Source organism: Manacus candei, unplaced genomic scaffold, assembly GCF_025592945.1.
Source record: "Manacus candei isolate 608988 ecotype Guabito, Panama unplaced genomic scaffold, ASM2559294v1 h1tg000005l, whole genome shotgun sequence".
NCBI lineage: Eukaryota > Metazoa > Chordata > Aves > Passeriformes > Pipridae > Manacus > Manacus candei.
This window is the reverse complement of record NW_026138053.1, coordinates 13,701,951-13,715,962: the sequence shown is the minus strand read 5'-3', so window position 1 is coordinate 13,715,962 and position 14,012 is coordinate 13,701,951. Positions and strand designations below refer to the sequence as shown.

Below are 14,012 nucleotides of genomic sequence, written 5' to 3'. Positions count from 1 at the left end.
GAGAGCAGTAGGCAGGTGTGGGGGTGGATACATTTCTACTGGTGTCAGAGCAGTGCAGAATGTGATTTCTTAGTAACAAGCCATCCGTAGACCTCAGAGCCTTATGGCCTGAGAGTGCGTGTCAGTGAGGGCTGGGATGTGCCTAGGGAAAGCTGCTTTTTTAAGAGTAAGCAGCATGCTACTCACCTGTGAATTCTTTGGTCGTCTTGTAGTACTGAAGGTGACGTTTTAGTTCAAAGAATAGCTTTAAAAAATCCACAGAAGGTTGGGATTCTGAGGATGATGAGTAGCAGATTTTTATGAAAAAAATTATTTTGATTAGTGAAAGGCAGAGAGATACAGTAGTGTACTCAAGTGATCTGTGTTTTGTGCTTACTGCTGCTGACTCTAGCAAATGCAGATTCCTATAAATACCACTGAGTTAAGGAGCATCTTTTGTCCTCTAGCTTAGCATAACAATGTTATCTGTTCTTCTGTTCAGCCGCATTTTGGTCCTCCCAAAGCATCATGCTTTTCACTGTTTTCTAGCTAAGCTTTATGCATCAAAATTCTCATGGACATCAGAGGCTCCTCATTTAAACCAAATTAAAACCTCATGCTGTCTTCTCTACTTGTCCTCATGTACTTCATAATGTGTTTTCCCCATTTCCATTCCCCCAGTCTTCCTTTTAACCTAATAAAATCTAGTGGTAGTAAGATTCTTCCTATGTCCCCAGCAGTGCTCCTTCCCCATTGCATCTGCAAACTGATATTTCTCAACGAAACAGGCTCTTTGTGCTTTTTGGACCATTGCTTTTACCAGTGGCCTTTACAACAGCAAACTTCAGTGAAAATGGCCCCAGCAAACAGCACCTCTTAGTCTTCTATGGCTCTGGCTGCAGATGTCTTCTTTTACCAGCCTTCCTTGTAGCTGGTAGTATAAAGCATGAAACCAGTGTTTAGTAAACCCAAAGCTCTGATGTTGTCTTCTCTTCCTCTTCCTCATTGGGATTTTTTGGTTATACTTTTAATATGCCCTTTTGTGATCTCCGTTACAAAAATAGCCATGCAGATATACCCCAAAGGAAAAGATGATTCTCTCGGAAATTTCTTTTTAATCTCAAGTTGACTAGCAGTTGTGTTTACTTCTTGGATAAATAGTTTAGGTTCCTTATCCCTTTGCACAGCTTTCTTCTCTTATTTCAAAGGAAATGTTTCCCTATTTTGTGGACTGCCTCAGCTTTTCCTATTTCACAGGTTTCACGTATTCTTTTAGTGACAGCAGGTTTCATATTGAAGCAAAATCCAGGAGATTTTGCACCACAACTGAATTTTTCACACCTTTTTTTTTTTTTTTTAATTTGTTTCTCTTTGGTATAGTCAGATGGTCAGTTAGTAGTAGCTTTGTAGCTGACTCCTGTCACAGGTGAGGATGATCAGATTTTGCAAAATACTGACAAATTGCCTCCTTAATAGGTTTATTCTTAAGTGAGTTATTGGTATCAATTTTGTCTATCTTTTGACTTGGGTTGCAACTGTGTAGCTGACTGCTTGGATATCAGTCATCCTAAAGTCATGAGACTCACTGTCAGTTTGTCACCTTTTCACATGGCTTGATATCTGCCCTCCTTTTGAAGTTTGTGAGTGCACATCTTCAAGCAAGTGAGCTCAGTCTTCAGAAAGTTCTTCTGAATTTTCATATACTGCCTGCTCTGAGTTATACCTTGTAAATGTTACTGGTCAGTGGATTCAGTAGGAATCAAATCACTCATACTGATGGAAATGTGTATGTATTCTCTTTCCCTTTTAAATTACTGTTCCCAAATCAAAGTTGAATTGAAACTTGACATTTTAACACATTTAGGTGGTCAGGCCAGAATGGGATTCTGAGCGGCATTGCTTTCTCTCCCGTTCTTTCCCTGTGTTCACTATTTCTGCACAACTCTGTGCCTTAAAGAAGACATGAGAGGTTTCTGCTGATGGGAGCATGATCTAAGCAATGTCCCTGCTGAATAACCCATGGAGAAATGCTGCAGAGGAGTTCCTGGTGTTTTCCTCGTAGCCCTGGGAGTGCAGGTCTAGGTGCAGGTTTTTGTTGTGCAGACTTTCGATGGTGCGCAACGTGGCACACGCTGTATAATGGAGCCCAGCCTTTTGTCTTTGTACTTCATTCCATTTTAATGTCAGCTAGAATTGTTTATATGCTATTCATGTTGCCACAGTTTAGATGCTTTTAGTCCTGACTCAGCATTTTCCTATCACCTAGAGCTGTGATGGTGGTTTGTAGTTGCTTGTGTTGCTTTATGATGAGTGTTAGTGGTTGCCAAGGCACCATCTGTCATCTTCTGCTCCAGAAGGCTGGTAGTGAAATAAAGTAGATAAGATTTTTTTATTTGACTGAACACAATACCAACATTCTGGTGCCTTACCTTCTTGATATGTAGTCTTATTCTAGATATTTAGATGACTGAGAATACATTAAAAAAAAAAAAGTGGAAGAAGATACTGTGGATCTGGTGTTTTCTCTCAAAAATCTACAGTGTGAAATTCTAGGTCCAGAATTTCCAGTGTTTTTAAGCCTTACAGGCGTCAGCTGTACTGTCATTTTTTTGTATAGCACAATAAAGTTGTTTAACTGACCTGGTATATCATGTCCTGAAATCTCTTAAAATAAAGATTCTGAACAGCTTTGTATTTATATTTAGTGTCAAGTGGCATTGAAGAGTTTTCAGAATTTGTCGTACTGAGAAATGATGAGTTAAATTTATTGAGTTACTCATAAATCAGCTAGAGCATATGTGAAACATTTCTCCATGCTATAATAAAGGTACCAGCAGATAAAGAACCAAACAAATGTTTATACATCCCAGGGAAAGTCTGATTACTTAAAATAAATATGTCTGAGGGTGTGAGTACCATTGGCAGGCTTCAACAGGACTTCAGTATTAGTTGACAGAAGGGACTCTGGGGTTTCACTTCCAATTAGATCATAACTTGCACAGTGTATAAAATGAGAGAGCAACAGCTGCAAAGAAGTGCTGAAATACAGGAGGAAGAGTAGTAGGCTATAGGCACCTGGGTATCTGGCAATATAAAATGCACTCCCCTTTAAGAAAGAATTCTGTTTCCTTCTTACAAGAGAGACAATTTTAAATGTCTAGTAACATTTCTGTAAGTTGTATTTATATTAATATGTATTTTTATATCTTTCTGTAGGCAATCAAAAGTCCGGAGGATTTGATTTCAAAGCACACCACAAATTTCAAAGAAAGCAAATCTACATGAAGAGCTACAAAGGGAATTGATTTGAGAAGATACAACATTTGCAAAAATGTCTTCAAGTTGTGTGACTTCAGTGTTTGCTTTGATGGTTTTGTGCTTTGCAGCTGCAGGTAGGTGGTATTATGTAAATTATGCATTCAATGTAACCTATTGTACAGCTTCAGAATTGTTTATCAAAAATACTTTTTCATGCTGGAAAAATGTAGGTCAGCTAAAGTTTATGTTTATATCTAGGTTTTACATAAAACTATTGTGATTATAACTGCATCATATATGATGTGAGAAACAATGCTGTTCCTATAAGAATGGTTTTTTGCACCTGTGTTCACCCTTAAAATAATTTAAGAACTGCAGTAGTAATGTAAGTCATTTAGGTTATTTACCTATTTATTTAAAGAAAGAGAACTGCATGGTGCACGGATGTAGGGTAGGGTTGCTATGGAAGCCTTTGGGAGTGGAAGCAGGGTAGCTCTGCCAGCATGAGAGCCAGGGTAGCTCTATCAAGAGGCTAGATTTTATTACCCCAGGTGCAGGGTTGTGCTAGTGAAGTTGAGCTAGAGTCTCTCTACAGAGCTGAGCTGAAAGGGTTTACCAGCTCCATTCCAGCTTCAAGACCTATAATCTGGAATTAAGTCATGATTATTTGACTTCATAAAAAGAAATATCTGACAGAATCCCAGAAAAGTTCATAATAGGTCACTCAGTCCATCCATCCTTCCTGCCTTGTTGGGATAAACCTCACCTTGGTCATTCCTGAGAGTTGTCTAATCTGTTTTATAGTGAACTATCAGTGGTGATGGCAAAAACCTTTTAATAAGAGTTGTCAGTGTTGCTGGAGGTCTTGTAGTTAGGAATATGCATTGCTGTTTGTGGGGATTTCTCTGTCCCAGTTTTTGGCCTATGGATTTTTTAAAACAGTATGTTGCAATAACTTGTGACGGAGAAAGGAAAGATCTGTGGAGTTCAAGTACCTAGTTTATACTGTAGTTTCTTCAAGTGCTGAAGTGATTCTTCTCAGTATGTTTGTTTGTCAGAGTTCTTTCTGTGGTTGCAAGGGGAAGCCTCTTATGTTTCCAGCTTGCATACAGTGTGGGTCATTGGAGAAGATGCCAAGTGGATACACAGTCAGTCAAAATGAGATAGTGGGAAAAGTGCACAGTGGACAGATGGCTTGCTTAAATCTGAGATGTCCTCACTGTGGAAAAGATGACCAGCCTTGGAAGAGACAGGGCTGAGCAATTAAATGTGTTACAATTTGGCTTCCTTTCATCATCAGTGTGGAAAACTGTTGTTTCAAGCCCTCAAGCCTTGTGGGACTTTCTCTGGGTTTGACCTCCTGAGGGCATCCATCCAACATTAGTAACTTCGATTGTTTAACAGTACGTGATGGTAACGTTTTGCAATAGCTTCGTTACAGATGAACTCTCAGGGCGTGTCTGAGTGTGTCTGTGGCTGGAGCCAAGGACTTGAATGCTGGTCTTGGCTGAGAAGAGCCATTACTTGGAGCAAATCTGAATCATTATAGATGTGTAAAAATCTCCTTTAAAAGGAAGTGCCGGTGTAGAAAAATAAAAGCTTTTTTAATTTATTACAACCACAATTCTGTTTTGCTGCTGAGGAAATGGCTTGCCTAACAAGTCAGCTTACCTCTTTATGCTTTAATTAAAACACATTAATTTAAGTGTTATCAAACACAGTACTACTGTTAGAAAGTTTTTCAGTGTTCAGAAACCTTAATGTGTCTGTCTTGAAATTTATTGTGGGTTTGTTTTTTTTTTACTCCCCAATTCTGTGTTTTCCTCTGGCAACTGTTCTTGAAACAAACTCTTATAAAGCCTTGGATTTGATCAAATGCTTATTCATAAGTAGAGTTACAGAATTATTTTGGCTGAAAGGGACCTCTGGAAATCTAGTCCAGCACCCTGTGTGGAGCAGAGCTAGTTTCAAATTATTTTTTTCTTGGAGACTGATTCTTCCTGCTGTCTGCATGGGAAGAACATAGGTGAAGGGAGTAGAAAGGGTCGCAGTTGGTTAGGGGAAGGTGGGAAAGCTCTGTCATTGTGGGTTTTGGTTTTCCTCCATGCTTTTTATGTTTTCAATAAGTTCTTAATGAGAACATCTAGTTAGTGTCCTTTACAGTGTATAAGGAGTGCAGTAAGATAAGAGCAATAAAGAACTGAGGGACTTCGATGAAGAGGAGAGAGAGAGAGAGATGTCAGGCAGATGTAATTAAAACTGAGGAAGGACAGCTGAAGGTTATTTAGGTAGAGCTTTTGGAACTTTCTTGAGTCCTATTAACGCAAACAGTTATACTTTAAATGCAGGAAGTTTGTGGCTATAGGTGAAACACGGGTGGGAGCAAGCAATGGGTTGTGTGGAAAAAGCTGTGGCAGAGGCCCATGAGCAGTGGGCAGAGTGATGATCAGGCTTGGCTCTTAATTACCAGTGTACAGAACCCGTGCTCTTTCAGTCTTGAACCATTAATGTGCTAGTATAAATAAAACTAGAAGTCTAAATAAAGCTAGGAAGTATAAATAAAATCTCTGCGTGCTTGTGGTGAAGCCTGGGGGAGGCAGGGGGCAGCATACCACCTCCCTAGGGTATTGATTTTTGTATATTAAGCCTTTTTCCAGCTTACTCTTTGTTTCTGAAGAAGTGAGGCTGCTGCAGGAAAGCACACCTTTCTTTTGTTTGCCAGTCCTACACTGGCTCTGCTGCAATTGTCTTGGGGTTTTTTGCTGACTTTACAATATCTTCAGCATTCTTATCTTTTCAGGTATAGGTGAGCTTCTAGACAGAATCTGTATTTAGTTTATTTCTTTCTATTCTTGCTTTTTAAGGTACTAATCTATTAAATATATATCAAAAAACCCCCAAAACCCTGGAGTTTTAAGACATGATACACAGACATGGATATTCAAAGCTGAACCACAGATCTGCATGTTTTTTGTGCTAATACTTGAAAAGTACACCTCACTAACTGCATTGAAAGTGGTCTGTATAAATATTCAAATAATGTTTGTTTTTCTACCTCCTCATACTGCCTGGATGTATGTAGCTAAATGCTAATCTGAATCTGATTAGCTTTTATCTTATATACGGATTTCTTGTAAGCTTGTATTTATACAGCTTCAATATAACAGAAAAAGATTACAAAGAAAACCTTGATTACTGTGAGATTTTTCTTCATGAATAGTCCAAGGCAGGATGGAGAGAAGAACTGCTGGCAAACTATCTGCCTCAGTGAAGGAATTATGTTTTTGAAGTGGGCTTAAATTAAGGTCTGGCAACCTACAGTAGGAACTCCACACAAAAACACTCAGAACTGTACACACTACAGCCTTGGATAACCTCATAAGCAAGTCTGGCTTTTTAATCTTGGAGCAAAAATATGCTGTCCTAATGTAGCTTAAATCAAAGGCTGAAACATATTTATTTTACTTGCTGGCAAATTTGTGCAGTTGGGTGCACGATGCATGTCTTGATGTCTTAGAGGACAGCTGAAACACGTATCTGCCCTAGACCCTGAGGGCCAAACCTTCAACAGGACAGGTTCTTCCATGAAGGAATGGGAACAGTTTTTAACTTGAACTTCTATTTTTCTTTTTTCTTTCCTGCATTACTATTCAACTGGAAAGAGGACAGAAGGGTGATATAGCCTGTGGATCTACACTGGCCGAAGGTCTCATTCCAGCCTTCTGGGCTAGATCCTCTGGTGGTGCAACTCATTCCCGCTGCTGACAAAGCAGCGCAGCCATGGCATCTGAAACCAACCAGAATTTGCCCATGTAGTTATGTTCACTTTTCTTCAACCCCCCTGACATTGGGTATTGCCTGTGCTTGCCTTGTAGACGCCTCTCCCCTTGTGACAGAGTTTCATGGTTGTGATCAGGCTGATGTCTTAAGAGCCTGATGTCTTAAGAATTGGATATATTGAAGATTTTACCCATTTTCTGTAATACTGAGCTTACTGACTGGTTTATCTGCTCGTGTTAGGTCTGTCTCTATGGTTTTCTTTCAACAGCTCTTTGGTCCCTGGTTCTCTATTGTATTGTTATCCTAGCTTTTTTTTCCTTTCTTTTTATGTACTTGTTCTTATAAGTAATCTCACATTGGTCAGAGCATGTGTGCTTCATTTTCAATAAGACTGTTCACTTATAAGATGTATCTTTTGGATCTGTGCCCCCCAGATATGGTGGTGATGGGTGCCATGTTAATAAGTATAACAACAGGAAGAAACAGACCTTGTCATGACATCTTTTTTTTTAAAGACGAACTTCCCCTGACCTTGAACACTGTGTTTCAAAAAGCAATATAAAATCATTCAAAGCATAACAGAAAAACCTTCCACTGGAAGTAGAAATTTTAAAAATTTCATATTAAAAAAATGAAATTAATACCAATTAAGTCACTCACACAAATTTCCTTCTACTTTAAACAGTGTTTGCTGGGTATTTCCCAGATGTAATTAAATTGTAATTTTTATTTTTTTCTCCAAAGTATTTGTTGCCAGATGTGTGGAGTTTTTTTGTTTAAATTTTGTTTAGAGGATGAGAACCAAGGGACAGAGGTTGGCTCTTGAATTTTTAGGACTGAAGTAAAGCACAGGCTGGTTGCAGCTTCTGCATGGATAGAGATTTGACTCTGTACCTCCCTTTCCTTTTACCTCTTTCTCATAATCAGCTGGTTTCTGCCTCCCTTGTAAAACCACCCACTGGTATACCTTTATGGTCTGCTTAGCCAGACTTTTGAGGATGAGATTAACCGGGATTTGGAACATTTGAAGACTTGCAATCTCAGAGGAGAATTAGAGGAACAGAGGGCTGGTTCGTGCTGTGCCATCTGCCACTGCCATGCTCCATGTCGGAAAGGCTGGGAGCCCCCCTGCAGAGGCTGCAAGGGAATGGTCATGCTCTTTTCAGGAGAGGCTAATGTGCTCTCAGTTCTGAGAAGTACTGTTTAGGAACCCCTGACTAGCTTTTAAGGTGGAAATTGTTCTATTTTTTAAATATTCTTTCAGCACCCTGATGGTGATTTGAAGCATCTTAATATCAGATTGTTCATTTGATAGGGAACCAAATGATGAATTCCTAACTTCATATCAGTGAGCTTGCTGAGATAACTTTGAGATGTCAAAATATACATAAAAAAGATAGTTAATCTTCATTTCACACAGAAAGAAGTAATAAGTTTTGAAGAGCAAATAATGTCTTTAATTGAGCAATTTAAATACAAAGATTGATCAAAACTGGAGAGCTAGACTAAATCTGTGGGTCCCCTGACTTAATGTTTCTTCAGCACTGCTGTTTGGTGATCTATTCCTCTGTAAATTACATTTTTAATCTGGCCTTCGTCTGTCTTCCAGCCAACTCAGTTGAATCAAATCCTGTGCCATTTCTGTGTGGTTTATGCATAAATAGTATTTTTTTTTCTTCAAACCCACGCAAAAATTCTGAAGAATTTAGAGTCAGGATACAGAGAAAGGTTATGTATTTTCAAAGAGGTAATTGTGTCACAGACTTGGAATGGCTTGAACTGAGCAGACTGTGTTTTTCCTGTATCAGCAAGGCTCTCAAGCTAAAAACAGTTGAATTTCAGCAGAATTCTGCACAATTCTGTACCCATGTGGCCCATGTGGAACAGTAGGATGTGGGGTTGTGGGTCCTGATTTAGCAAAACAACTGAATGTATGTTGAAGTGTTTGCTGAACCAGAGCATTTATCACTAAACATGAATGTCTGGTTCTTTGATTAAAACTGACTCTGGGTGATGCCAAAGGAATCCTAAGAATATGAGGCCCACAATGCAGTACTGGAATTGCGTAGATGCAGGCAAATGGCAGCATTGCTGAGGGTCTCTGGGGGGAAGTACTCAACTGATGAAAAGTAATTTTGCGGAAAATTTTATGGCACAGAATGGGGAATGGCATTAATCCTTGTCTTTCTAAGGAAATTTATTGAAGTTTTTTTAAAAGAGAAACTTGTCTTTAACAAATTCTAAGCATCACATAATTATTTTATAAATACTTTGCTAAAAATAATTCTTTTGTTTTCTGAAGGGAATTGGGAATTGGGATTTTGCTTGTAGATCTTTTAATATCCTTTCTGTATTGCAGGCCCTTATTAACTCTTTCTTAGGTTCTCCATCTGTAATCTATCTTAAAAATAACATGAACTTTTGATCCCTTTAATTAATAAGAAAGTGAAAAGGGCATATTTAGTTAACTAAAGATTGGACTTTAAGGGCTGTAGCACCCCAAACACAGCATTCCCAAATGTGATTCTGGGGTGTCTCAAGAAAAAACAGAGCATCTGCTATTAGAAAAACAGTTGCTGTTTTCACATGAAAATTGTATTGAGTTTCCACAAGTGTTTTTCTTTTATAAGCTTCTTCCACTGAAATATATTTACATGAATCAATGCTGTTACTTTACTACTGGTTATGTTATATACTGTAGAGAGAATATAGGGGTCAGATGTATTCCTTTTCAAAGAAGAGAAATAATTTCATCCTCTGTAGCTAATGACAAAAAGAGCTGAAGTCCCTTAGGCTGTAAGTCATAGGAGAGATGAATTTAGAGTGAAAAAAAATATATTTAGCACAAAGACTCTGTGCCATGTTTCATTACCTGAAGGCACTGAGTTGGATTCCTCTTTGGTGTAAACTTGTTTTAAGTCAATGGAATTTCGCCAAGGATAAATTTTGACCACAGGTGACAAAAGCAAAGGTTTTTAGTAATGCCATAAAGTACAGCTGCTTCAAGCACAGTGTGCTTTTCTTCATAAGAGTACTTTATAAAAGATGGAGCTATTGTTTCCTTTTTTTGGCAGCTTCTACACTGTGAAACTTCCTAATAGGTATTTAATAAAAAAGGGATTTTACCTGTCAGGAGTGGAAATAACTAAACTGAAAATGTCATTACTCTCATTATTGGAAGGTAGCACATAGAAGAAGTAACAAATAAAGGAATTCAGGGTTAGGCGATGGAAATGTTTCTGTTTTTTCTCTTCAGCAAAAAGTTTATTTTCATCTGGAGCAGGTTTGGTGTTTTGGTGGTGTTTTTTTGTTTTCTTTTAAAATTTTAAATTAATGTACTTTACTTAAAACTTGGAGCCAAGAATTTATTTTTATGGTTATCTTCACTTCTTTTCCTCTTTTCTTTTTCCTCACTTCCCAGATCACTGAATTTGCTTCGTATCTGGAAGGGATGGTTGATGCAATCTATTTTGGAATAAATAAAACTTTTCTTTGTATTATTACTTTCCATTTAAGTGGAACACTAACACATATGTCCTACTAGAGATGCTCAAGTTATTTTGATTCAAGCTACTAAGTCAAGATGACTTTTTTCCTTCACAAGATTGTGTGCTTTCCTTTTATGTGTAAAAATCAGTGGGGGGTAACTGACCACTTTGTGTCACAATGCCTTGGCAGTTCTTTAGGCTGCAGATATGGTATGAAAGTGAGTAAAGGTGAAAACCTTATTTGAAAATGTAGCTGTTGCTGAAGTAGCTTAGCATTGTTCAATTTGCACATTTGGGGTTGCTTGGAGGAAATCTGTGGAAGAAGAACTTTAAAAACCATGACCACACATTGTATATATTTGTATATATTTAATATATTTGTATATATTTATATATTTTAGTCCAAATGGGTGATTCCTGGTGACTCTTGGGAAACATCTGCTCTGCAGGATAGAAGCTGCCTGTGGCTCGTGGTCCTGCTGGACAGATGTGCTGCCTGCTCTGCTGGGACCACGATGGAGTGGCCCATGGAGTGATGTGCACTTTTCGTTAAGTCAATGCACAGCAACCCTGTGTGCCCTGACGTGCATGTGGTCATCCTCTGTGGTGACTCAATGTAAATGCCTGTGCCTGGAGGGCCTTTGTGAGAGGGTGGGCTGAGTTATGGGCTGTCAGATCAATTCTTTCCAGCTGTTGCTCAGCCCTGAACTGGACTACTGGAGAAGAGCACAGTGACGCTGGGCCACCAACTGGATCTGTTCTTCTCTTGGAGTCCCCCTTCCTGATGGCTGTAGGTGTAACCTGTGAGCCTCTGCTTTTGACTGAAAGATGAAAGGCTTGTATCTGGATTTGTGACTTTCTCTGTGATCTCCCCATGAGTCATTTCATCTCTCAGTCTTGGTCTCTTGATATGTAAAACAGATGTTCTACCCTGACATCTTCCATGCAGGACTGTTTGAAGAGCTAATGTAATCGCTTTAAAGTTCTTGGATCACACTGGAATAACTGCTATTATCTTGTTAATTCTTCAGAACCTCCCCCTGCTGTTTTTTAGAGGTATGAAAATGGCAAAAATTTTATTTCAGGGACTGTCAGACTTCTCATCTGTTTTGCTTATGTTTAGCCTCATGGATGCTGAACTGCAGAAGTTTGTTGTGATCTATGATAAGGAACAAGGTGGTTGAAGTTTTGGCAAGTCATAAATTAGTTATGATGTCCTGAGGAGTGTCTTAACTCATTGCTTCTCTTTTCTCTTCCTACTATGCCAACCTTATTTCTTAAAAAAATAAATTCACTGTTTTTAAAAGAAGTAGGATCCATCATACTCAATGCAAGGGGGTGAGAAATCTGAGACTGTACGCAAGAGGATTTGCAGGTGAAATGTGATTCTTTTTTGGCATCATTAGAAGAAAACTTACTCGCAGGCAGGACGCCATTACATCCCATACATAGCTTGAGCAACGTGGTAGAAGTTAACATGTGGGTTCAGTTTCTGGCATTGGGACAGACCTTGTCTTTGGAGAGGATTTGTTAAACTATGTAATTTGTAAAAGTTGCCAGTTTTCTGCATTTTCTGCTTTGAAATCTTAGTTCAGTCTGGCAAAATTTCCTTTTATAGCACTAATGAGTTCAAAGCAGTAATTAATTGTTCTGTGGGATATTTTCACCTTCAAACTGAAAAAGTAATGGGTATTTGCATAAATTGGCAAGAAAACTGTTCAGAGATTACCTTGGATATTACTTGTCTCAGTTGCTTTTTGGAACTAGGCCAGTAGTAGTTGTTTTTCTTGCTGAAATAGTGCTCATGGCCATATTGTTCACTGCATTCGTTTTCATTCTCCCAGTGTTAATGTTTGATCTCTGTGATCACATGTATCATCACAGACGGAAGCAAGAGAACTAAAGCAGGCATCATAGGAAGGACTCTGAGGTTTTTCAGAAGATTAAAATTGTCTTAACTGTAACACTTGACAAATGCTTCCCCAGTGTCTGCTGTTAAAAGGCCTGTTACCTGACTTGAATGATAGTAAAAAAGGAGAACAACCCCCCCCCGAAATGTCAGAATAAGGAATGCCTCATGCCAGTAGCAGAAAAATAAAAGCAATCCTGAAAAAGAGCTGGTTCTTGCTTGTGTTCTCTTGAAATCTTTTTTCCCTTTTTGTTTTTGAAATTTGCAAAGCTAGGGGTTTTTTGAGCTATTTCTTGCCTAAGATAATATCTAAGACCGCGTGATGGTTCATTTTCTATAAAATAATAAGGAAAATTAAAGTTACTTAATTCTGTGTCTCTGTTATATATACTGGATCTCAAAAGTACATTTGCAGCAGGAAGCCTGTAAGTCATCTCTTATGAATGCTAGATTGAACTTCAGCTTTATTGATGTGATTCAGGAGAAAAGAATTCTAATGACACAGTTCTGAATATTGAGTGCTTAGTGATGTTGTTAAAATCTTCTTGTATGTGGAGAAAACCAAACCAGCTCATCCTTCTGTTTGTTTCAACATCACACAAGCACTACGCAAAGGATTAACCAAGAAACCGTCTAAAACATTTCAAGTAAAAGTTGCTAACAAAGAACTCCTTTATTTTGTTCTGCCTTGAGGAGTCCTAGAATGTATCTTCCCTCTTTCTCTGAAGAAATAATAATGCACTTGAGATGGTTTTAAAGGTCAAGTGTTCATGTATCAATCAAGTATCTATGATTTGACAAGATTGCTCAAAGAAAATCAGGATTTATTAGGGAGGATTTCTGAGCAATGAATCAGTCTTTTTTGACCTAATGGACTGAAGGAATTTAATTGGAGCAATCAACATTTTTCCTACTAGTTGACTGAACTAATTGATTCAGTTCTGATACCTGTGTTGTCTTCTTGTTCCAGTTGCTTTCCTTACATTTTTGGAGGCAACCAACCTGTATGCTTGTGCTCCCTGGTGGGATCTCTTGCTGGAATGCTCACTTGGGGGTTCAGTTTGCTGTTTGGTGGGCTACAAGCCCTACAGCCAGTAAGGGTTCGTGTTCATACCTTTCTGCAGATTTGCTACATCTTCTACCCTTTTAATTCCATCCTAAACCAGTCAGTAGGTGTCTGATGCTGGCACAGTTGTGTAGCATTATGTCTCTAGGACAGTTTAATGGCAGAGATTTGAAGGTGATGTAGCACACCACGTCCTGAAATGGTGTTCTCGTTTGAAGTCTTTTGGCGCTCCTTCTCCATTTGTGACACAAGAGTTTCTTTGCTTTTTCTTCCTAGCAGCTTCTTGTTAGGTCCTCGATGCTATTTTGTTAAATAGGCCATGGTTGGTATGGTTGGAGAGACATTTACTGCGAACCTGATGTGCAAGGGTTGTTGTGACAATGAAGGGAAGTAATCCTTTTCCTCACTCTTCAGTGGGACAATGAGAGCAGGGAGCATATCATGCTCTCTGCTCCCCTTTTTCTTTGGGTGTATGTTCTTCCTCCTGTGTCCAGTACCTCACTCTGATTGTCTGTATCCAAGATGTGTATTA

At 38.7% G+C, this 14,012-nt stretch overlaps 1 protein-coding gene across 5 annotated transcripts in view; it reads left to right on the top strand.

Moving 5' to 3' along the window:
• TGFBR3 (transforming growth factor beta receptor 3) overlaps positions 1 to 14,012 on the top strand; it is a 116,189-nt gene that overhangs the window by 14,172 nt on the left and 88,005 nt on the right. For all 5 annotated transcript variants that reach the window (XM_051802562.1, XM_051802581.1, XM_051802592.1 and 2 more), the window contains exon 2: positions 3,196 to 3,371. In XM_051802562.1, the coding sequence (XP_051658522.1) occupies positions 3,311 to 3,371 (61 nt within the window). In that variant the 5' untranslated portion in view covers positions 3,196 to 3,310. The remainder of the gene's footprint in view (positions 1 to 3,195; positions 3,372 to 14,012) is intronic.